The sequence below is a fragment of the Lutra lutra genome, chromosome X, assembly GCF_902655055.1.
Source record: "Lutra lutra chromosome X, mLutLut1.2, whole genome shotgun sequence".
NCBI lineage: Eukaryota > Metazoa > Chordata > Mammalia > Carnivora > Mustelidae > Lutra > Lutra lutra.
In genome coordinates this window covers 74,012,011-74,036,053 of record NC_062296.1, presented here as the reverse complement: position 1 = coordinate 74,036,053, position 24,043 = coordinate 74,012,011, and the positions used below count along the sequence as shown (strand labels likewise).

Here is a 24,043-nt window from a genome sequence, read left to right as displayed (position 1 = left end):
ATATCCTAAATATGTACCAGTCAGTGTGGCATAACTTTTCTGTAACTTAATACTCTTGTCTGTAAACTAAGGATTTATGTAATTGGATAGCCCATCAAAAAGAATAGTTAACATATGTGAATTGTCGATATATTCAAAGCATTTATTGAATGAGTTTTTCTAATAAAAATAAGCTGTGCAGTCATTGCATTATGTGCACACTAAATAGTTTATTAGCTAGACCAATACCTCCTTGAGAGCAGGGATCATTATGCCCTTGACACCACCAATAGAGCTCGAATATAAATGGTCTAGCCTATTAGAAGGTGTCTAAAATATACTTATTAAAAGAATGGTGAGGGGCGCCTGGGTGGATCAGTCAGTTAAGAGTGTGCCTTGGGCTCAGGTCATGATCCCAGGATGCTGGGATCCAGCACCCTGGCGAGCTCCCCGTTCTCTCTGTCCTTCCCTCTGCTAGTGCTCTCTTGTGCACGCGCGTGCGCACTCGCGCTCTCTCTCTCTCTCTCTCTCTCAAATAAAATCTTTTTTAAAAATGGTGATTAATTGGAGGATGGAAAGGAAGAAGGAAGGAAGGTAAAAGGATTTGTATAGATCACCACTGTCCAGTAGCATTTTTTATACTGGCAAAAATGTGTTTTATCTGTGGTGTGCAGTCCAGTGTGGGAGCCATATATGACTGCTGAACACTTGAAATAGGGCATGGTGCAGCAAAAGAACTAGGTTGAATTTTGATTCCTTTAGATTTAAATTCCAGTAACTAAGTGTGGCTCGTGGCTCCTGTTTTGAATAGCACAGGTAGGTACACTTTTTTTTCAGTTAAGAAAATTCAGCGCTTAAAACAAAAATCTGTTGAGTAAGTTGTCATTGAGAGTCTACTACATTTAAGAAATAACTTTGAATATTCTGGGCATTAAAGAAGTAGAATCTGTGCCCCTCCTCTTGGAAATTCATTTGAGAGAGAAGAAAAATGTCTATTGAACAATTAATTAACAACTGAAATGTAACCTCTACGTGTAACCTGTAGACAGGACTTGGAACTGTAAGTAAGGTTACTTTCAAATGCAAGTGGAAGGCAATAAAGAAAATTGTACGTATAGAAATGAAAAGAAGTTAACAAATATGTGGAGAAGTCTTTAAAAGGCATGGAGAAAGAAAATTATATGTGACCTAAACTGTTTTTATTCTTACCTACCAAAAATTTTGAAATACTAATAGTGTCTTAGCAAGGTTTCAAGTAATATCTTGAGCTTTTCTTACTTTATCCGTCCTGACAGAATCTGGACAGTTTGAGGCCTATATTTGAATAAATGTCCACAGCCAGCTAAAAATGTTCATTACTGAAGGAGAACTCAGCAGTTGAAAAAAAAAAACAAAAACAAAAAACGATCACCAGACATTTTCATGGAAGTTCCAGGGTATTGATGGACTTCTGATTGGTATTTTTGAATTTAAATGGAAAACACTTTCTTTTGTCTTCTGAGAAAGCCTTATTTTCCAAGAGTTTAACACTCGTTAATGAAGTGCTAACCAGACATTAGTGCAGGTAACAGTGCAGTTCCCAGTGCAGTTCTTCATCAGAATCACCTGAGGCTTCTTGTTTTAAAGTCTAGATTATAAGGCTCCTCTTAATTCAGGGGTTGCAGTGGGCCTGGAAATATGTATTCTTCTGAAATGAGAATCACTACCCCGGCCTTCTTTTGAGGCCCATTGACATGAAAGATGCTTCTCCATCCCTTCACTTTCAGTCTAGGTGTATCTTTAGGTTCAAAATGGGTCTCTTATAGACAACATATGGATGGGTCCTGAATATGTATTCTTCATAAAGTCCCCAAGTGATTTTTATTACCAGGGGGAATGGAACCCACTGCTTTTTAAGAATGCACAAGTTCTTCTGTCCATTGCTTTCCCTCACCTAGCACTGTGAGACTGGAATGAACCCACCACTTCCCCAGTGCCGAGTCATGTTTTCCCATTCCCGGGTTTTCATTTCCCATCGCATTCCCTCCCATAATACACAGATCCACTTTTCCCCTGTATCTGTGTGACTCTCTGCAGCATGACTATGTTCCCTGGACATGGAAATGGACTCAGAATTTCATACAGATCTCCTCTGATTTAAACAGAGCTCTTTTAAGTTCAGCTACATTTAGTTCTTAATTTACACTATAATATCTTTTGTGCCTTTTGTTGATTATTTGATATTGTTCTGGAATTTGACTACTTAGTGGTTTTTGTCATTAAAGAAGGATGGTCTTGATTGCTCTGAGTGGGGAGTCCATTTTGTTCTCCAGATAGCAGAACTGGGTCATCTTCAGTCACTGAAAGCCAGGGAAGCCTTAGGTCTACCAATCTGGACTTGGAAACACAGTTGATATAATTCAGAACCTAAGGCCCCTATCTCTCTAGATCACAGATACTTGATCTAGACCTTTAGCTTGCAGTCCCAAATAGCCCATCAAATTCAAATCGTTAAATAAGTATATAAGGCATGTAGTTCACTTGGTCATTCAGTGTTTCGTGGACTAAAGTTTGGAGGAAAATGACATTCTATATTATGTGTTCTCTGTCAATTACTGACATAGACTCTTTATCTCCCCTTATTCTTGCTCTCTGAATATCCTATGCAATTTTTAAGCTATTTTCTCCGTAGGGTTCTTTTCTAAAAGAAAATCATTGTCAACAGCTTAAGCAAAGCCCTGCAGTAATCAAAGCAGTATATAGTCACTGGATACAGAAAAGTAGGGAGGAATAATTTAAAGAGCAGTGTTCTTTTCTTGGGGCTGAATTTCTTTACCCATCTGCAAACTGAAAAGAACTAACTAGGTGGTAGGATTCTGCCAGTGTTCACCAGGTGGTTTGTGTCTGCCAAGCTAAGATTTTTTTTTTTCCAGAGTCCTTCAAAATTGCCTAATAACAAATAAAAAAATAGTTTGACAACAGTAGATGTCCCTGAGTAGTGGAGATCATATTATTGTTGTTGTTTTCCCTGTGCTTTTCCTATTTTCCTACCTCTCTACAATGATCATTTTAAAGATTAAACACGAATATTTTTGAATAGGCTTTTATGATAAAATGTACAAACCAGTTAGAAGAAACATAAGAATGATTCTCTAAAACAAGACTGGCACTTTGGAAATCTGATAGCCCATTTAAATATTAAGATGTTTTTATTTTGTCCTGGGTTTCTTGTTCTACAATGTAAGAATGGTATGTGGTAGCACATAATTATTAAGCTTGAAGTAGTCTTTCAATGTCAATGGCTACTCGAAGGATGTGTTTTCAACTGGAAAGATTTTTTGTGAAGTCACAAAGCCCTGCTCCAATTCCCTGATGAAGAATTTTATATTTTAAAACCATATACCTACCCAAATATCATAAAAGGAAATATTAAAATATTAAAATCCCATTGAAGACGCATTGCTAAAATATATGGAGGCATGGGTTTCAGAAACGGTTGTATTTCATATCTGTATTAATTAGCTAGTACATGACCAAAACAATATATTAACGGCATTCGTGAGACTTGTTCCACTGGGAGATGAAGGCACTAATGAATACTAAAATTACCCAGGAGAAGCCATGAATACAGCTCTAAATCTGTTACTCATATGCTGTTTTTTAAATGCCAGTTATCTTGAGCCACTACCTCGTGTCTCTCTTACTGGAAAATGCTTTGAAATACAGCATTTCAAAAAGCAACTTGATCAAATCAACACACTTCTAAATTACCTGTGTATATTAAGTCCAAATCACAAGATAAAGGCTGGGTTTGCTTTCCTGTCTTGCCCAGGAAATGGCTTTAGTTTTAAAATTTATTTGAATTGTAAAGAGAAAAGTGGATGTGTGTTTTCAGCAGTAGCAATCTAGATTTCTACAGGCATCTCTGGGTCATTGTTCTGAGCCGCCATCTCCATTCCCTGCCTTTGTTTTTCCCAGGTACCTCTATGTATGTCCTCTACAGGAACACGGCTTGCTCCGGTTTCTGAACGAATCATTACCAGAGTGGCAGAAAGAATATCAATAACCTCATTCCCAATGTCCAGAGGGGCCCAGAATTAAGTCTTTTGAAAGATGCAGAATCCTGTACCACTTGGATGAATTTTTGGCTTCCACATTACCACATTCCTATTCCACTCACACTGTGTAAAACCATTTCATAAGAGGATTTTCACCTCTGCTTTCCAGACATTCCCCTTCACCGCTGAGGCTGAACATGTGCCCTGTACTTAGACCTTTTTTGATGAGGTTCTTTACAATTGCCTGGCTCTAGCCTATTTCCCTCCGTGAAGGTTTGGGGGCTGAGAAAATACGCATCCGCTCTCCTTTTAGTAGCCCTAATACAGTATCATTCCCTGGGAAATTCAAGGGTGACCCATATTTACCACAACCCTTAGACCATCTCCAGAGATCAGGCATCTAAAGCAAGTTGTGAATGTGGTCGAGTCCTGTTAATTCTGAGTTGAAATTTTGGAAAAATACCTAAAGAGCTAATATTTTGTGTCACTTACTAAAAGCGATGTCCTTGCACTTTAGATGTCATCTTTATAGGCACTAAAGCAGATACTTTGTTTTGAAAATGTCCCTGGACTGTGCTCTTGCCCCATCCAAGGACCACTGTACTTTTGCCGAAAACATTCAGGAAAATAAGCCGAGGGTCTGCTAAGAACATCGTAGACAGAATCTCCAAAATGTTCGGTGTTGAAATCTTGAGATTCAGTGTGGAAAAAAAATGGCAGGAGGACATGCTTTCCATGGTCAAATATGTTAGGAAAACTCATTATGTTATATTATCCCCCTTGGAGTCTCTCAGTACTTACTGGTATACTGACAGTTCTGGGAAGTCCTGTGGTGAAAACAAAACCAGAAACTAAGACCTATTCAACTTTGTTTAAGCCAGCTTACTCTAAAATATATATTTTTTTAAATAACACCCAATATTACCTCATAGGCCCTATTTTTGGAGTGCTGTTGCAAATACCATTGCAGCACGGATTTGATTTGGGGGGATCTATTTGATTCCCTGTAACAAAGTTCTTGGAAGACCTGCAGGTGCAGTCTGCTGTTCCATCCTTCGCTGCTGTCATTCCCTTCCCAGGAGGTCCCTTGTAGGCCCTCATACCTGCTTTTATCTGAGCACAATGATTTTGCAGAGTACCTCCCATATGAACTGAGAATAATATAACTCTAGAGGAGAGGGACCTCAGAATCCTGCCCCACCCCTGCTGTGAGATCTGGGAGGTTCAGGAGGAATATCAAGCCAAGGCCCTTTACTTCCCCCTCAAGCAGGTTTGCCAGCATCCTGTATATAAAAGCAAACAAACAAAGCAGGTCCTGTATGTCTTTGTCTTGTGCTGTTTTCTCCTCAGGAGATTCAAGGAGGTGAGGTCCCTGGTCAGAAGGAGGTGATCTCAGCTTGGCAGATGGAGGAATTCTATACTCTGCTAGGAGTCAAGGTAAGGAATCAGTGAGGGGTGAGCAAACCACCCCAGGAAAGAGGGGTCCTGGTGTCAACTCTGGGAGAACCCACACAAGGATTGTCATATGAGATGTCCCCTGACTTGCTCATAAGGGTCTCAGAGAGGTGAAGGCCTTGATGTGAAGGGAGATGCCTCAAGCAAGCAGAGTGAGTGTGTAAGGAGGTGCGAGGAGGCTTTCCCTGGGCCCCCTGGGTGGCTCAGTCCTTTAAGCTTAGGACTCTTGATTTCAGCTCCAGTCATGATCTCAGGGTAGTGAGATCCAGCCCTGCATGGGGCTTTGCCCTGGGAACGGAGCCTGTTTAAGATGTTCTCTCTCCCTCTCCCCATTCCCACCCCGTCCCCTCCCTCTGAAAAAAAATAAAACAAACAAAGCACCAAAACCAAAATGCCTCCCAGAACCCTGCTCCTGCTTTCAGGCTCCTGCGGCCCAGGAAGGAGTAGCCCCGAGGGATCAGCAGGACCAGAAATTCCCCTCTAAGAACTCAGGAGGTCCTGGGGCCAGTGAGGCTGGGCCAGTAGAGGGAGGAGCCACAAGCGCTGGGGGTCCCACAGAGCCCCGCCCCTGCTCATAGCCCTGAGATCCCGCCCCCCCCCCCCCCCCCCCGTACCCCTCCCCGCCCCCGGATGCAGATCATCCAACTTCCTTTGTGGGCGGGACTTCGACCACTGGGCACACGGCTTTCCTTTGTTCGTTGGCGTCTGGCTTCCCGGGACTGGTGTAAAGTTAAGGTGAGGACCCTAAGAGGGAACTGGACAGACTATTCCCCCCCACATAATGAAGTTGGCCCCCCAGTTGGTCCCAGCCGACTGGCAGGTCAAATTTGGCCTAGAAAGTCTCGCAGAGAAGGCCTTGGTCTGTGGGAGTAGGCCCGATTTTCGGGGTGGAGAGCTAGATCCTAACTGAATTCATGATGAGGTCCCCGAGTGCTTTGAGCAGACCTTTACCCAATAGAGGGGGCCACACTGGCAAGCCCCCCTGTACTCTGCTCTAGGAGGCTCCAGGAAGGGTAGACACATGTTGAGAGAGCTGCTTTCCCCTCTAGCAACTAAGGGAATTGGGGGCTCAACTTGCCAACTTCCAAACTCAGCAAAAGAGGCCCCAGGCAGAGTTGGCAGCCTGAGGTGCCCCCTCATTTTATCTGGAGGTGATATTGAAGGGGAGGGCCTTGGTCTAATGGAGCAAGCTCCTTTCAGCAAAATAGACCCATTCCCTAACAGGAGTCGAGGTTCTGTTACCCAGGAAGGATGGAGGACCCCTCCAAGAAAGATGAGGGGGTACGTAAAGCCATGTTTTCACACCTGGGAAACTTGGGCATGGTGACATGATGCCTTATACCTACTTCTTCCCAGAACATCTCAGGGAGGTGAGGGAGCAGGTCAAAGTGGCAGTCTCAGGCCAGCAGAGGGAGGATTTGAGATTATGCCACATGTCATAGTGAAAACCTTGAGAACTGTGGACATGTCCCATGCCATATCAGTGGGGCCCCAAAGAATCCTGCCATGATACCATCCCTGGGAGACCCCAAGGATAGATGTCAGGCAGAAGTGTTCATCAGTTCTCACTCCACGATAGCAGGACAGTGAGGGTCTTTTGTCTGAGGGGAGCAGTTCTAGGTCAGCAGAGGAAGAAATCTGAGTCAGATTTAGAGCTTGAGTTGGGATCCTGTCAGGGACCACCTACCATAGGACACAAACCTGCCTGCAGTAGCTTTTACTCTTAAGGGACCATGTTTGGTCAGATAAGGTTGTCTTCACTTTTTCCTCTTGGGACTCAAGGAGGTTCGCTCTTACCAGGACATAGGCATCCATTTGAGAAAAAGTGGAGCTTCTCTACTAGGAGCCAAATTGAGGAACCCGAGTGAGGAATCAAGGGGTCATCCAGTTCTGAATAAAGAGGACATCAAAACATCCATATTAACCCTTTGATTTCAGCCCAAGAAATCACAGGGAAGGGCTGTCAGGTTGAGCATGCCCTTCACTTCTTTATATCAGGTCTCAAGGCTGTGATAGTCTTAGTCTGAAGGTGCAGCCATCAGTCAGCAAAGCGAAGTGGTGCCAAGCCCTTCAAGTAGCCAAGACGAGGACCTTAAAGGAGGCTGAGGAGCCAAATGAACTCAGGACAGAGAGGACCTTACTGAGGTCCAGCACTGGGTATTCTCTAGCAGGGAGGTAGACTGAGGCACCCCTTCAGTTCCTTCTCCTGGGTCCCAGGGAGTTTGAGGTATCATTTTCAAAGTAGCAGAAGGGAGGGTTCCCCTAGCTTTGCCAAGAATTGACAGGATAAACTGAGAGGACCCAGAATGCCAGAACACAAGGGACCTTACTGCAAACACCTCTCAGCTGAGTAAACCCAAGGCAGGGCTAGCAGGATGCCAATAAGACATACTCTAAGCGTTCCATGGCTCCTCTCTGGGATTCTTAGGGGACAGCTGACCAAAAGAACAGGAGCCTTTGTGGGGTCCTAGAACAGTACTCTGAATGATCCTGCAGAGGTGGCCTTTGATAAAGCCAAAGTGAAATCTACCTGTCGAAGGTGATAAAACCATCTTACTCTCCCTCCTGCAGGGGCTCAAATCACCTGTTCACTGACTCACACCCTTACCTGCTATCTCTGATCACAGCCATTATGCCTCGTGGTCAGAAGAGTAAGCTCCGTGCTCGTGAGAAACGCCGCCGTAACAGAGGTGAGACCCAAGGTCTTATGAGTGCTCAGGCCACCACAGGAGAGGAGGAAAAGACCACTCCTTCTTTCTCTCCTGTTTCTGGGGACTATCCTTCAGGCTCCCCTGTTCCTGGCACTTCCCAGGAGCCTCAGGAAGGCTTGGCCACCACCAGTGCTGCTGCACATGTTTCACACCCAAGATCTAATGTAGGTGCCAAACGCCAGGTTAAGGAAAGGAAAAATTCCTTCCAGGCCTCAACTTCCATTGAGAGTGTTCGCAAAGATCCTCTAACCAAGAAGGTGGGGATGCTGGTGCAGTTCCTGCTGTATAAGTATAAATTGAAGGAGCCCATTAAAAAGTCAGAAATGCTGAAGATCATCCACAAAAGGTACAGGGAGCACTTCCCTGAGATCCTCAGGAAAGCCTCTGAGCGCATGGAGCTGGTCTTTGGCCTGGAATTAAGGGAAGTCAAGCCCGGCGGTCACTCCTATATCCTGGTCAGCAGCCTAGACCTTGCCACCGATGGCAGTGTGAGCAGTGCCTGGGGGTTTCCTAAGAATGGGCTTCTCATGCCTCTCCTGGGTGTGATCTTCTTGAATGGCAACCGCACCTCTGAGGAGGAAATCTGGGAATTCCTGAATATTTTGGGCATCCATGATGGAATGAGGCACTTCATCTTCGGGGAGCCCAGGAAGCTCATCACCCAAGATCTGGTGCAGGAAAAGTACCTGGAATACCGCCAGGTGGCCAACAGTGATCCTCCATGCTACGAGTTCCTGTGGGGCCCGAGAGCCCACGCCGAGACCAGCAAGATGAGAGTCCTGGAGTTTTTGGCGAAGATCCATGATACCGTCCCCAGCGCCTTCCCCCCGCATTACGAAGAGGCTCTGCGAGATGAGGAAGAGCGAGCCAGAGCCAGAGCCATAGCTGGGGCTGCCTCTACTACCCGGGCCAGTGCACGTTCCCAGACTAAGTCCGGCCTCTCCTCTCCTCCCTAGAGAGGGCTGAGGCAGATTCTTTGCTTTGTAATTGGAAAGGCCTGTTAACTAGTGTTCCTGATATGCACAAATAACTAGCTATCATTTTTTTTTTACATTTTTCAAGCAGTGTTCCTTTCAACAGAAAGTTTACTTAGATTCAGAATATAAGTTTATGAATAACATGGATCACACATTTATTGCTGTTTATCAGGCTTTGGAATAAGAATTTTTGTTTTTGTTTTTGTTTTGTTTTGTTCCAATTTGAAATACAAATTGGAAATCCTTAAATCACTTTTGTGATCCAGAACAAGCTAATACAGCTTTAGGATAGGAATATCCTTGGAAATGTAAAAGAGTTCCACACTAAAACAGTTGCGACCAGAAGGTACATAGGTAGATAGATGGATAGAGTGATTGAGTAAAAATTGGCTAATTCTTGGTTTGTCTTACTTTTTGCTAATTTAAAAGATGCATACCTCAATTTGTTTATATTTGTTAAGAATGTTTGAGAATATAAGTCATAATGAATCAGACCTCTTTATCCGTGTCTCTTATTTTACACAGACATTGAGCATCTGTTCTTGGGAAGTCTTTGTGCTTGTACTGGGGATGTTTAGTCAAAGAAGACCCAGCCGCTGCCCATGCAATTATAGATTCTAGGAGCAGCTGTCCTTATGGAAGAGGGTGAGATAGTACTTCATAAAGAACAAGTGAAAAGCATGGTAAAGAGGGGGTGGAGAGAACATATTACTTAGTTTTCATTCCTAAGCAGAATTTTGGCTGATTTGGAGGTTTTTCTTGGCCAGAGCACTGCATATTCTCTGACATGTCTTAGTTGTAAAAAAACAAAACAAAACTCAGCTGCATAGATGGTAATGTCTGAGGTCAAGATAATCATAGTAATAACTGCCATTCCCTAATGTCCCAGTAGAAGACAGGCCCAGCAACAGATGCTTTCTGTACATTACACACACTCCATCAGTCCTACAAGACAGAGCTTATCAAACTTACTTCATAGAGAAGAGTCTGAAGTTCCTAGAGTTAGAGTTCAGCAATGTACCAGAACTGATAGGGCAAGTAAATGACAGGGCTGGGACTGGACTCCTGGTCTAAATTATTTTTTTAAAGGTTTTATTTATTTATTTGAGTGAGCGAGCAAGAGAGAGACAGCGCATGAGAGGAGAAAGGTCAGCGGGAGAAGCAGACTCCCTGCTGAGCAGGGAGCCCAATGTGGGACTTGATCTTGGGAGTCCAGGATCATGACCTGAGCTGAAGGCAGTCACTTAACCAACTGAGCCACCCAGGCGCCCCTCCTGGTCTAAATTATTATAGAGCCCACACTGTTTTACTCCTCCCACCCTGAGACACACTCTGTGTTTCTTATTTCAGTTTTCTCCTCAGTACTTCAAAATTTGTCTTAGGTGATAAAAAGAATGGCTTTGTGTCCAAACTGCTGGATTGGAATATATAGCCAGAGCAAAAAGAATACCAAAATAATTGAGAGGCATAAATAAATAAATGACAGGATTAGGTGACCATATGACCATCTACATTTGTAATGTTAAAGAACCTCAAAAGATCAGGGGCTCTCAAATCAGCCTGGACAGTCTGTTACCTGTAAAAAGGAAATCTTGCAGAACAGACGTTACATGAGAATCCACCTGGCTGCTGAACGGAAGGAAGAGATCAGTGTATTTTTTCCCCTGACGGCCCACCACTGGGCCTGGGATTCCTGCCTTGTGCTACAGCTTCCCCGTTTCACATCCCTCCCAGGATAGAGGCGCATTCTCCGCAAGGTTCACAAGGCAGAAGCTGCTCCAGAGTTTGCAGAGCTTTGGAATTTCCCAGGAAGCCTTAAGTCCTAGAGACAGAAACCAAGGTGAGGGCCCCTTGTAGAAGGATTGGGGAGACCCACACCACAGAATACAGGCAATGCCAGGAACTTCAGGCCCATCTGTTCTTCAGCACAGGTAGTCTCAGATGCAGTTGTCAGGCTGAACATACCCTCACTTAGTCTTAAGGCTTCTCACGGGCATAAAAACCTTCATCTAAGGGCAGAAAGGAATATCAGTCTCAGAAATCATGGAGATTGACCTGAAAGAGGGCAATGAAAGGACCCAGCCAGCACAGTAGGATTCCATAAAAATCCTGTCCCAGTTGTCAGCTCTGTGAGTTCAGAATGGTCCTGGCTGCTTGTAGCTAACACTGACTTTAACTCAGGTCCCAGGAAGGTGTGGCCTTTGTCCCAAGGCTTTATCTTCAGATAAGCAGAGAGAGTAGAGTCCCAGGGAGGGTGCAGGGTCCAAGTGAATACACTGTGTGTGGACATGGGGAATCACCCAACCCACAGCTGACGGGGCTACACCTAACACCTTCTCTATTGCTAGCCTGGGAGGCACAGGCAAGAGCTGGCAGTCTCAAGTGCCCCGGGGACTTCTACCTGGAAGCTCTCATGGAAACGAAGGCCTTGGCTTACATGCTGGCTGTTTAGAAGCGGAATCCCAGCCATGACAATGTCAAGGTAAGAGTCCTATATGAGGGGACACCTGGGTGACTCAATTGGTAAAGCATCCAACTCTTGGTTTTGGCTCAGGTCATGATCTCATGGGTAGTGGGATTGAGCCCTGTGTCGGGCTCCAACACTCAGTAGGGAGTCATCTTGAAGATTCTCTCCCTCCTTCCTCCCCGTACTCACAGGCTCATATTCTTTCTAAAATAAGTAAATAAATCTTAAAAAAGAGATGCTGTATGAGGAATGAGGCAAGCAGCTACTCTATAGCAGATGTATTATGATATGCCAGAGCGGTAATAGTACTAAAATAAATGTGAGGTTTGAATAAAGGGGGGAAAAAAGAGATAATACTTGCAGGCTATGGGATCATCCACATATGTGATTTCAGATAACCTTAAAAGATCAGGGGCTCAAAAAAGTTATCTGACTCAACCACTTCCTTATAAAAAAATAAACATATTAGAACCAAGTTTACATGAGACCTTAAAAGCCTGACCAGGAAAGAGAAGGAATAGAACAACATATTTTATTTTTCTTACAGCGTGCTTACATGGGCCCCCTGATTTGTGCTATTGTGGATTTTGCATCTCTTATCACTCCTAGGACAAGGACCCATTCTCTGCAAGGTCTGGGTAGGGAAACTGCTCAAGAATTTTCAGGGATGTGGCATTTCCCAAGAAGCCTTTAACGGAAGTGACAAGAGCCTTTAGGAGGATACCCATTAACCAGAACTGGAGAAAGGAGAAAGCAACATCCCAGAATATTGGGTGTTACAGACAGAGCAGCCCCTGCCTTTCCTCAAAGCTAGAAGGCTCCAGGCAGAGCTGTTAGGCTGAGAATCTCCTCAGTTTTTCATAGCAGTTGTCAGGGTCTTGAGAGCTTTGGTCTAAGGAAGGCAATCTCAGGTCGGAAGAGGAAGTTGTCAGATGTAAATGTGAATTCCCTTAAAAAGAATGAAAGAAGCACCCACCCAGAACACTGGTGGCCTGTAGAGTTTAGTTCCTGCTGTCAGCCCTTGGCGGTCCTGAATTCCAACACATTATGAAGTGTAAAAAGACTGAGATGTGTGAGAGAACCCGAACCAGAGTTGCAGCCAGGCCTGGCACTGCTGCCATAGCCAGGGAGTGTGCTAGGGCCAAGACCAGTAGCAACTCCCACATCAAGTGAAGTCAGGGGGTGGGATTCATCTTATGGTAAAAAGAGGTCAACATCCTTTCATAAGTAGTTAAGCACCTAGGTAGAGCTGAAAGGAGCACATTGTCTTCTTTTTGTTCTTGCTTTACTTGAGTAAATGGGAGATTTATCTGTTTTTATTTTGTAATTTCTTTTTGGTACTTTTAAAGTACTGTTCCTTGAAATAGAAGGTTTATTTGACTTCAGTATCTGTGTTTATGAATAATATGTATCACATATATTGCTATTGATCAGTATAAGTATAAACATTCTGGTATTTTGTACAACAAATAGAAAATCCTTGCATCTCTCTCTCTCTCTCTCTCTCTCTCTCCCTCTCCCCCTCTCAGAGAGAGAAAGACAGTGTGCACAGGAGCTGGGGTTGAGGGGTAGGGGGAGAGCAATAGAGAATCTTTAAGCAGGCTCTTCACCCAGCACAGTGCCCAAGGCAGGGCTCGATCTCAGGACCCTGAGATCTGGACCTGAGCTGAAATAAAAAGTCAGATGCTTAATTGACTGAGCCACTGATGCTTAACTGAAAGAGCCCCACCTTGCATCTCTCTTTGTGATCTAGAGCAAAATAACATGTCATATGAATGGGGATTTTCCTGCAAATGTGAATGAACCTTGTGGTAGAATTGTTGGTATCAAGAAATTTAAAAAAAGGTTTTGGTATCTGCAAGATGGTAGAATAAGAATTTCCAGCACTTATTTGCCCACAGAAGTACAGTTAACTATGATATAAGTAACAAACTCCTTTATGAAAGGTCCAGAATCTATTTAAGAAAATGTGATAGTACATGTGAGCATAAAACTGAGATGAGCCACACTTGAGATGGGTAGGAACGCAATTAGACTTCACTGGCATCAGCCCCTCCCTCAAGTTGGCACAGCTGAGCCCCAAGAGAGACTGTGACTTCTCTCCATGTGGGGGAAAGAGATTGAGGTAATGCCATGTACCCAAAATACTGTTAGAGCTAATAAATGTATTTAGTTGCAGGATGCAAAATCAAAACACAAAAATCAGTTGTGTTTCTATATACTAACACCAAACTATTTGAAAAAGAAATTAGGAAAATCTATTTAAAATAGTCTCAAAAAATAAAATCGGAATCAATTTAACCAAGGGGGCAAAAGATCTATACACTGAAAACAATAAGACATTGATGGAAGAAACTGAAAAACTCACAAATAAAAGGAAAGCTATCCCATGTTCATTTATGGAAAAAATAAATATTTTAAAAAATCATACTACTCAAGGTGATCTACAGATTAAATGCAATAACTATCATAATTCCAATGGAATTTTTCATAGAAATCGGAAAAAAAAACCTGAATTTCATATGAAATCATAAGAGGCCCTGAATACCAAAGTAATGTTGAGAAAAAGGAACAAAGATGGAGGCATCATACCTCTTGAGTTCGAACTTTATTACAAATCTATATTAATGAAGACAGTGTTGGGGTGCCTGGGTGGCTCAGTCAGTTAAGCAAGCAACTCTTGATTTTGGCTCAGGTCATGATCTCAGTATTCTGAGATCAAGCCCCACATCAGGCTCTGTCTTGGGCGTGGAACCTGCTTAGGATGCTCTCTCTACCTCTCCCTCTATCCCTATCCCACCCCCTGCTCGTGGGCGTGCATGAGCACACACACACACACACACACACACACACTCAGTCTCTCTCTCTCTCAAAACAAAACAGTGTTTTACTAGTATAAAATCAGACACATAGACCAATAGAACAGAATAAAGTCCAGAAATAAACCCATGCATAAATGGTCAAGTAATCAGTGACAAGGCCACCAGGAATATGCAATGGTTGAAAGGATAGTCTCTTAAGTTAAATGCTATTGGGAAACTGAATGTCCACATGCAAGAGAATTAAATTGGAAGCTACTTATGTCATGCTCAAAGATTAATGAAAAATGGATTAAAGACTTAAAAATGACATTTAAAACCATAAAATTCCTAAGGAAAAAAAAACAGGGAAAAATCTCTTTGACATTGATCTTGGCAGAGATTTTTTTTTAATATTACAACAGAAGCACAGTCAAGAAAAGCAAAAACAAACAAGTGGGACTACATCAAACCAAGTCATCTGTATAGCAACGGAAACAATCAACAAAAAGGCAATCTGTGGAGTGGGAGGAAATATTAGCGAACCATATATCTAAGGGACTAATATCGAAATTATATAAGGAACTCATACAGCTCAGTAGCAAACAATTAAAAAAACATAACCCCTCAAACAATATCACTTCAAACTTGTTAGGTAGGATGGCTATTACCAAAAAGACAAGAAATAACAAGTGTTGGTAAGAATGTGGAGAAAGGGAACTGGTGTACCATTGGTGGGAATGTAAATTCTTTTTTTTTTAAAGATTTTATTTACTTATTTGACAAAGAGAGATCATAAGTAGGCAGAGAGGCAGGCTGGGAGAGAGAGAGGAGGAAGCAGGCTCCCCGCTGAGCAGAGAGCCTGATGTGGGGCTCGATCCCAGGAACCTGGGATCATGACCCAAGCCGAAGGCAGAGGCTTTAACCTACTGAGCCACCCAGGTGCCCCGGTGGGAATGTAAATTCTTACAGCCATTATGGAGAAACTGTTTGGAGGTTCCATAGCAAATTAAAATTAGAGCTACCACATGATTCAACGAACCCACTTCTGAGTTGTATACCCAAAGGAAATGAAATCAGTATCTTAAAGAGTTATCTGCACTCCTGTGTTCATTACACCATTACTGAAAATAATTCCAAGGTATAGAAACAAGCCAAATCTCCATTGGTAGATAAATGGATAAAGAAAATGTGGTATATAGATACAGTGGCCTTAAAAATATTTGGCCTCAAAAACAAAGGAAATCCTCTTACACAGGACAACATGGATGACTCTGGGTGACATTATTCTAAATGAAATATGCCAGTCACATAAGGATAAATTCTGCAGGATTCCACTTATATAAAGTATTCAAAATAACCAAACACATGGAAACACAGAGTAGAATAGTGGTGACCAGGGGCTGCGGGGCAGGGAGAAATGATACGTTGCTGAACTGGCATAGTTTCAGTTATGCAAGGTGACTAGGTTCTAGAGATCTGCTGTAAAACATTGTGCCTAAGTGATGAATCACTAAACTCTACCTCTGAAACTAACAATACACTGTGTTAATTGATTTTAAATGAAATTTAAAAAATTTTTTAGAAAGAAAAAACTGTGCTTAGAAAAAAATGTGCATATATTTAACAATATTTTTTGTGCACTTAAACATTTGTTAAGAGTGTAGTTCTCACATTTAAGTGTTCTTAGCACAACAACAATCAAAAAGCTTATTGTCTTGCTCTCTCCCCAAGTAGAGAGTAAGCTGAATAAGTGCAAGTATTAGTGCAAGACAACTCTTTTAAACTGTTGATGGGAGTGTAAATTGGCACAGCCACTATGGAGCAGTATAGGGGTTCCTCAAAAAATTAAAAGTAGAGCTATCATATGATCCAGCAATTCTCTGAGTCTATATCGAAAAGAATTGAAATTAGGATCTTGAAGAGATATCTGCACCCCATGTTCATTGCATCATTCTTCACAATAGCCAAGACATGGATGCGACCTAAATGTTCATTGTTGGATGAATGTATAAAGAAAATATGGCATATACATACAATGGAGTATTATCCAGCCTTAAGAAGAAGGAAACCTTGCCATTTGCAACAACAGAGATTAACCTGGAAACCATTATGCTAAGTGAAATAAGCCAAACACAAAAGGACAAATGCATGTTATATAAGGAATCTAAAATTGTCAAACTGACAGAATCAGAATCGTATGGTGGCTGCCAGGTGCTGAGAGGAGGGGTATTAGAGCGGTACTGGGTGAGGAATGCAGAGTTTCAGTTGTATAAGGTAAATAAGTCCTAGAAATGCACTGTGTAGCATCTATAGATAACAATGTCATACTGGCTATTTAAAAGTTTGCTGAGAGGGTAGATACTATGTTAATTGTTACCGTACTCCTGAAAAATAATAAAAAGGGCAGGAGAAAATTTTGGAAGTAACGGGTATGTTTATGGCATTGGTTATGGTGGTGGTTCACAAGAGTATACTTCCCTTCAAGCTCATCAAGTTGCAGACATTAGATGTGTACAGCTTTGGGTATGTCAGTCATACCTGAATAAAGTAGTTTTTAAAGAAGCAGATATTTTGTCCTATTTGGGGTTGTAGCCTCAGCACAGTGCCTAGTACACTGTAGGCACTTTATAAATATTTAAGCATTAAGAGGGAAAAAAGTATAAATAAGGAAAAGATTGTCAATTCTTGGTTTGCCTAGTTCCTTCTAGTGTTTCTTCCATAAAAGTAGAAGTTACATACATAGACTTGCTTAGATTACTCAGGTGTATAAGAGAAATGAAATGTTGGTGAGTTAGGCCTCATACTCACTCTCATTTATTTCCAATCCTTAAGTGAAAATGAGCTCTTTGGAAGGCTTCAGGCTAGTACTGGGGATGCTTAAAAACAAACAAACAAACAAAAAGCAACTCAAAACAGCAACAAGTTCTAGCCCCTGCTCATTGAAGTGTAGCATCTGGATGCTGCTATCATATAGAGATGGTGATATACTCTCTGTGACCTAAAGAACAAGTAAAAGAGAGAGAGGGGTTTGAAGAGGGGAAGAGACTTGAATTGAAAGCAGTCAGGTACCAAAGTCCAGGGGCAAAGCCGTGTGCAGCTTTAGGAAACTGCATCCCTTCAGCGAGGGGCAATTTCAAGTAAGATTGCATGGTGGGCTAGATGAGGCTTATGGGAGCGGTGAGCAGGGGCCAGACCCTCACATGGAGGGCCTCAGGGATGAAAAACTAAGCCTGCAAAGGAAGTTTTTCCTTAACATATTCTTTGGGACTGTGGCTAAAATGAGAAAATCTCCACGTGGTAGAGGAGTGGTAGGTGTCTGTGCTCTTGCCCAAGACACAGTGCATGGACTAGATGTTCTATGTACATCATCACCAGGGAGTTTCTGAGCAATAGGGATGATATTTCTTTGAGGTGGGGTTTCCAGAATCCACTGGACTGGCAGTCCTTACCCTGATGATTGAAAGAATGAAAATAATGGTGATTTAGATGGAAGGGCAGCTGGATGTTAGGGAAAATACAGGTCATTGACAAAAATTCTGAGAACTTTAAGTTATATCCAACTAGGAAAATCTCTCCCACAAACACACTGTATATTATATCCTCCAGTGAGGATATATTACATAACTGGCATCGCTAAACAGCATTGTGGTTGATTATGATTTCTTTGTCTTGGAGTTTGGCAATATGCTCGAGTTTACAGGGTCAGTAAGTGACAGGGCTGGGACTAGACTCCTGATCTGAATATCTCTTGAACACACGATGATCATTCCACTCTTCTCTGCCCAAAGCCAACCTTGTGTTCCTTAATACTTCAAAATGTACCTCAGGGGAGGAAATAAGGATCCTATGTGCAGAGAACTGGATTGGAATGCATAGCCAAAGCAGTTAAGAATACCACAGTAAACCAAAGCCATGAACAAAGAGGAGAAACAGATCATACTCAGTGACAAGATGATGATCTACATATGCAGTATTAGATACCTTAAGGATTGGGGAATCACAAAACCATCCTGGACAGCTCCTTCCTGTTAGGAAGTAAATCAATTGAAACAGAAATCGCCCGGTAGGCTGACTACTGATAAAAAAGGATAAATCAGCATCATTTTCTTTGTCCACCTCTCTCTTGGGTCCCCTGTCTTATGTTTCAGTTTTCCTATCTCACATCAAGTCAGGGACAGGAACCTGCAAGGTTTGCATTAGGGACACAGCTCCAGTTTGCATGGATGTGGAGTTTCCCAGGAATTCTTTGGTCTGAGAGAACCCCAATGAAAGAGACTGCAGAGACAACCACCCCACATTATAGGGGGTCATTCAGAGAACTGCCAAGCCTGGTCTCAGGCCTAGACGGCCCAGGCAGGGCAATCAGAGTGGGCATCCCCTCTTCTACTCCTCCAAGTTTTCACCAAGGTCAGAGTCTTAGCCTAAGGAGAATGGTCACACTTCAGTAGAGGAAGGATCCTGGGTTGGATAGGTAACAAGTTGAGGTCCCTGGGTGATGAATGTGGGGACCACCAACTCCAGAACAGTGGTGTTCCAAAGAGACTTGACTCTGCCATCTGCCTCTCAGGACCCAAACATCCCTGGCCTAATGTGGCTCACTCTTCCACCTGGGAGGACTCAGGAAGGAGCAGACCTTGATCTCAGTAAAGTAACTTCAGGTCAGAGAGGATGGAGTCACACAACCCACCAGGAGCAAGGTCAGGTCCCTAAGTGAGTAAAGAGGACATTGCTAGACCCACAAACGAGGGGGCTTTACAACTCCCCGCCCCCATTCCTAACCGTGGGAGGCTTCAGGCAGAGCTATAAGCCTGAGAATCCTTTTTGTTTCTGCCTGATGAGTTTCAGGGAGGGAAGTGCCTTGTTTAACAAGATGGGCCCCATTTCTGCAGAGAGAGAAGTCTTGGCCATAATTGGAGTCAAGGTGAGAACCCACAGTGCTAATGAGATAATCTCTTCCCAAAAGAGGGAGGCTCACAGAGTCCTGTCCCTCTTTTCAAGTCCTGGGGCCTGAGGCAAGGGTAGGCAGAAGCAGTGCATCCTGACTTCTCACCAGGGGCTCAGAAAGGTTTGGCTTTGGGGGCTGGCTGACTTGGGTCAGTAGGGGGAGGAGTCACAAGTTCGTGGGACTGCAGTCTTCTGAAGTTGGTGGTTCCTAGGTCCTCACTCAGGATCCTCACCTTGGTATCTGTCACTGCGATCCCACAGAACCTCGTCCTTGCTCTCAGTCCTCAGAACCCCAGGCAGCCATAGCCGGATATGATTCTTCTGAACTTCCGCTTCAGAGATCGGTACATCGACCAGTGGGCGTAGCGTTTGTTCCGCCGAGGGTGGGTTCTCAGGACTTCTCTGAAGTCAAGGTGAGGACCTGAATGTGAAGTGAAGGGACCACTTCCCCTCCTATAACAAAGGTGGTTCCACAAAATACTGCCCCTGGGTTCGGCAATGGAAGCTCCTGACACGGCTGTTAGGCTGAGTTCTGCCTGGGAGGTCTTAGGGAAGAAGGCCTTGGTCTTAGAGAGTAGCCCTGATTCTCCAAAGGAAGGAAACGTAGGCCCTAATGAGAGCCAAGGGGAGGTTCCTGAGGGCTAATGAGGGGATCTCTTCCCTGTCGAGATGGCAACAGAAAACTCTCCCCCTGCATATGGTTCTTGGGGGCTCCAGGCAGGCCCTGACAACCACTCGCTCTCCACTCCCCGAGAGCTCCCGAAGTGAAGGCTTTGTTTGGAGCTTGGTGAACTCAATTTAATGGAGGGAGGAGTCCCAGGCTCTGATAGATACCAAAATGAAGACCCTAAGCGAGGATATAGAGACCACCGGCTCCAGAACAGTAGTGTCTCAGAGAGCCCTGCCCCTGCTTTCAGCCCTTAGAGACCCTAGGCAGTTGTGACCGGATATGACTCATCTTTACTTCCGATTCAGTTTCCAGGAAGTGAGATCATTTGTGGGTGAGGCCTCTGGCCCCCGAGGGTAAATTTTCAGGATTAGCCTGGAGTCAAGGTGAGGACCTTGTGTGGGGACTGGGGGAAGCATCCCGATCCATAACACGTGGGGCCCCACTAAGTCTCAGTACTGCTGTTGACTCTGGTAGGACCCAGCAGAGCTATCAGATTTTCTGCCTGGAAAGTCTCAGGTAGGGAGGGCCTTGGTCTAAAGGAGTAGCCTGGGTCCTGCAGATGGAGGAGACCTAGGACCTGTCTGCAATGAAAGTGAGGTCCCTGAGTACTTATGAGGGGCCTCTCCCCAGTTAAAGAAAGCAGCATCCCTGTACTAGAGCCTCCTGGAGGCTCTAGGTGGGAGTAGTCCTATGTGGAGGACCCTGACTTTCCCTTCTAGGGACTGGGAATTGAGGGATTTGCTCTGAGGCAGAAGGCCCAAGTCTTGCTAGTGTATTGGAGGCAGGAGTCCTAAGTCCTACCTATAGTTAAGGTCAGAGACCTGAGTGAAGACTAAAGGGAGCACCAACTCTAAAAAGTCTATCTCATAAATTCTGACCCTTCTCTCAGCCCTGGGAAAACCACAAATATTTCTTAGACTGAGGCACCCCCCTCATTTCTGTCTGGAGAGTCCCAGAGAGGTAAGGCTGTTGGATTAATTGAGCAGCCTCAGTTCTGCAGAGAGGGACTGTGGGCTTCACAGGCATCAGAATGAGGACTCTGAATGAAGAGTGATGGTACTCACCCCCAAAAAGAGACAACAGAGAGCACCCCCCTTGTCTACAGCACTAAGGATCCCAGGCGTGGAAGTCAGGGGTGTGTGAGCCCTACTTTATTTTTGATGGTATCAGGTTGGTGAGAGCTTTTGTCTGAGGGGAGAGACCAGACCAGCAGAGGAAGGTGTCCCAGGCTCTACCTAGAGCCAAGATGAGGACACTGAATGAGGACTGAGAACCCCAATGACTCTAGAATATAGAGTTCCAGTGAACTGTTAGCAGTTGGTGACAGTAGTGGGCAGAGGCAACAATAATGGACCAAGGTGCCCCTTTCGTTCCTCCTGAGGGATCCCAAGAAGTTGAGGGCCTGGGTTTGAGATGTAAATTTAGAGCAGCACAGAGGAGAGGGCCTGAGCCTTGACAAAAGTTGATATGATGGTCCTGAATATGAACTGAAAGGATCCTCACACTCCAGAGTAGAGAGGATCTCACAAGGACTGGACCTGCCTCTGCTGCTTTCAGCCCCAGTAAGCACCAACCAGGGCTGGCAGGCTGCACCCGGAAGCTCACTTTAATTATTTCCACAGGATTCTCAGAGTACAGGTTGATCATAACAGGAGCCCTGTGGTTTCCCAGAGCCGTGCCCTCACAGAAACCTGCAGAGGCAGCCTTGGTTATAGCCAAGGTGGTCTCTCCCTGTAGAAGGTGCTCCCTTTCATCTTTTCTTCTCTCATGCCCAGATTACCTCCTGTCCTGCCCACACTACTACCTGCTGTCCCTGGCCACAGTCATCATGCCTCGGGGACAAACGAGTAAGCTCCACACCCATGAGAAACGCCACCAAGCCCAAGGTGGGATCCAGCATCAGAGCAGTGTTCAGGCCACTGTAGCCAAGGAGAAAGCCTTCCCCTCCTTGGCCCCTCCGCCCTTTGGTGTTCTTACTCACAGAAAACCTGCAGCTAGGTCACATAGCACTCTCAAGGGGTCTGAGAGAGCCCCATCCACCAAGCCTACAGACGTTTCTCCCACAAGATCACATAAAGGAGCCAACCGCAAAACTGAGAAAAAGCCAAGTTCCTCCCGGGCCCCACTCACCATTGTGCAGTCTCAAGGAGACCCTTTAACCAGAGCAACGGGTATTTTGGTGCAGTTCCTGATGCATATGTACAAAAGGAAAAAGCCCATCACGAAAGCCAATATGCTGAAGATTGTCAATAAAAAGTACAAAAATCGCTTCCTTGAGATCCTCAGAAGAGCCTCTTTCAACTTGGAAGTGGTTTTTGGTGTTGACTTAAAGGAAGTCGATTCTACCAAGCATTCCTATATCCTGGTCAGTAAGATGGACCTCCCTAACAATGGGACTATAAGCCGTGGCAGAGGATTTCCCAAGACCGGTCTTCTGATGAATCTCCTGGGTGTGATCTTCATGAAGGGCAACTGTGCCACCGAGGAGAACATCTGGGAGTTCCTGAATAAGATGAGAGTCTTCGCAGGGAAGCGGCATTTCATATTTGGGGAACCCAAGAAGCTCATCACCCAGGATTTGGTGAAGCTTAAGTACCTGGAGTACCGGCAGGTGCCCAACAGTGATCCTGCGCGCTACGAGTTCCTATGGGGTCCCAGAGCCCACGCCGAGACCAGCAAGATGAAAGTGCTAGAGTTTTGGGCCAAGATTAATCATACCGTCCCCAGTGCCTTCCACTCGTGGTATGAAGAGGCTCTGCGAGATGAGGAAGAACGAGTCAAAGCCATGGTTACACGACAGGCCGAGACAGGTGCCACGGCCAGTGAATGTTCCAGGGAATGTCTAGCAGCACCTCCCACACCTAATGAAGTTGAGGCAGGTTCTTCATATTGTGGCTGAAGGGAGCAGTCAGTGTTCTAAGTAGTAGAGGGCAAGGTGTGACTGAGGGAACACAGTGTATAATACCTCCGTGCTCCTGTTCTGTATGGGTAATTTGGAGATTCATCAGCATTTTTATTTTTTGCTCTTTTTCAAATGTTACTTCAAAATGCAGGCTTATCTAGCATTATAAACTAAATTCATGAGTAACATTGGTCTCACTTATTGTTTATCAGATTTAAGAGTTAAGAGTATTGCTGTTTTATAGAACAAATTGGGAAATTTTCCATCTTATTTAATAATCTGGTACAACGTAACATGGCATTGGTGCATGCGTTCCCTTGAAAACGTGAAAAAAAAAAGTAGTAAAATATATGAAATTGATACAGAGGAAAATCATAAGATGGTTGGTATTTGACTTCCTAATCCTCTTTACTCTGTGTTTTATAAAGTTCTAAATAACAGTATGTGCTTGACTAACTGAAGAGTGTAGAATTAAACCTTCATGAATTAGATGCCATGCTTCAGGCTCATTTATTCCCCAAACATTGCCTGAGCATCTGCTCTCAGAAGGCTTCATACTGGCACTGGGAGAGCTGAGAAAAAGACTGAGACACTGAGCATAAAGTTACAGAGTGGAGAAGCATCTATCATATAAGGGAAAATGGTAATATATACTCTAAGGCCGAAAGGATTCATGAAAAGATGAGATAAAACAGGAGAGAGGTGGTTCCAGTTTAGAGCAGTTAAGTGTCAGTGCCCTGCAGCAGGGCCCCTTTGGGCCTTTGGAGCCTGCAGTTCCCTCAGTGGGAGGCAATTCTAAGTTGGCTGCATGGAGCAGGGCCCAGAATGGCAAACTGCCCTTGCCAGTTACTTTGGGATGGTGCGAAAGCCAGAGAGAAATCACCTGGGGAGGGGATGGAAGGTGCCCTGTGCTCTTGCCCCGGTGCAGGCAAAGGCAGTGTGTAAATTCGAGGTTGTATTTACATCATCTCTGGAGAGTTTCTGAGAAATAATGGAGTACTCCCTTAGTGGATGCCCGGAATCCACTGGACTGGCACCCTTGACCCTGGGCTGGGGGAACCAGGACCCACTCCACTAACACATCATTCAAATTAGGTTAC

General features: G+C 44.2%; 3 protein-coding genes across 5 annotated transcripts in view; all 3 read left to right on the top strand.

Moving 5' to 3' along the window:
• Positions 1 to 5,365: 5,365 nt before the first annotated feature.
• LOC125092351 (melanoma-associated antigen B4-like) lies at positions 5,366 to 9,636 on the top strand. 2 transcript variants are annotated; one of them, XM_047716767.1, is made up of 2 exons: positions 5,366 to 5,453; positions 8,099 to 9,636. In XM_047716767.1, exon 2 carries the CDS (start codon positions 8,104 to 8,106, stop codon positions 9,136 to 9,138), a length of 1,035 nt encoding a protein of 344 aa, XP_047572723.1. In that variant the 5' UTR covers positions 5,366 to 5,453; positions 8,099 to 8,103; the 3' UTR covers positions 9,139 to 9,636. The 2 variants fall into 2 exon arrangements, with proteins under 2 accessions (XP_047572723.1, XP_047572722.1); XM_047716766.1 differs by lacking the exon at positions 5,366 to 5,453 and adding an exon at positions 6,131 to 6,206.
• A 1,937-nt stretch (positions 9,637 to 11,573) lies between these two features.
• LOC125092352 (melanoma-associated antigen B4-like) overlaps positions 11,574 to 24,043 on the top strand; it is a 29,362-nt gene continuing 16,892 nt past the window's right edge. Inside the window, exon 1 of the mRNA XM_047716769.1 lies at positions 11,574 to 11,641. The gene's annotated coding sequence lies outside the window, so the exon portion shown is untranslated. The remainder of the gene's footprint in view (positions 11,642 to 24,043) is intronic.
• MAGEB3 (MAGE family member B3) lies at positions 19,722 to 23,116 on the top strand. 2 transcript variants are annotated; one of them, XM_047716764.1, is made up of 3 exons: positions 19,722 to 19,784; positions 20,347 to 20,424; positions 21,817 to 23,116. In XM_047716764.1, exon 3 carries the CDS (start codon positions 21,870 to 21,872, stop codon positions 22,938 to 22,940), a length of 1,071 nt encoding a protein of 356 aa, XP_047572720.1. In that variant the 5' UTR covers positions 19,722 to 19,784; positions 20,347 to 20,424; positions 21,817 to 21,869; the 3' UTR covers positions 22,941 to 23,116. The 2 variants fall into 2 exon arrangements, with proteins under 2 accessions (XP_047572720.1, XP_047572721.1); XM_047716765.1 differs by lacking the exon at positions 20,347 to 20,424 and having other exon boundaries at positions 19,732 to 19,784.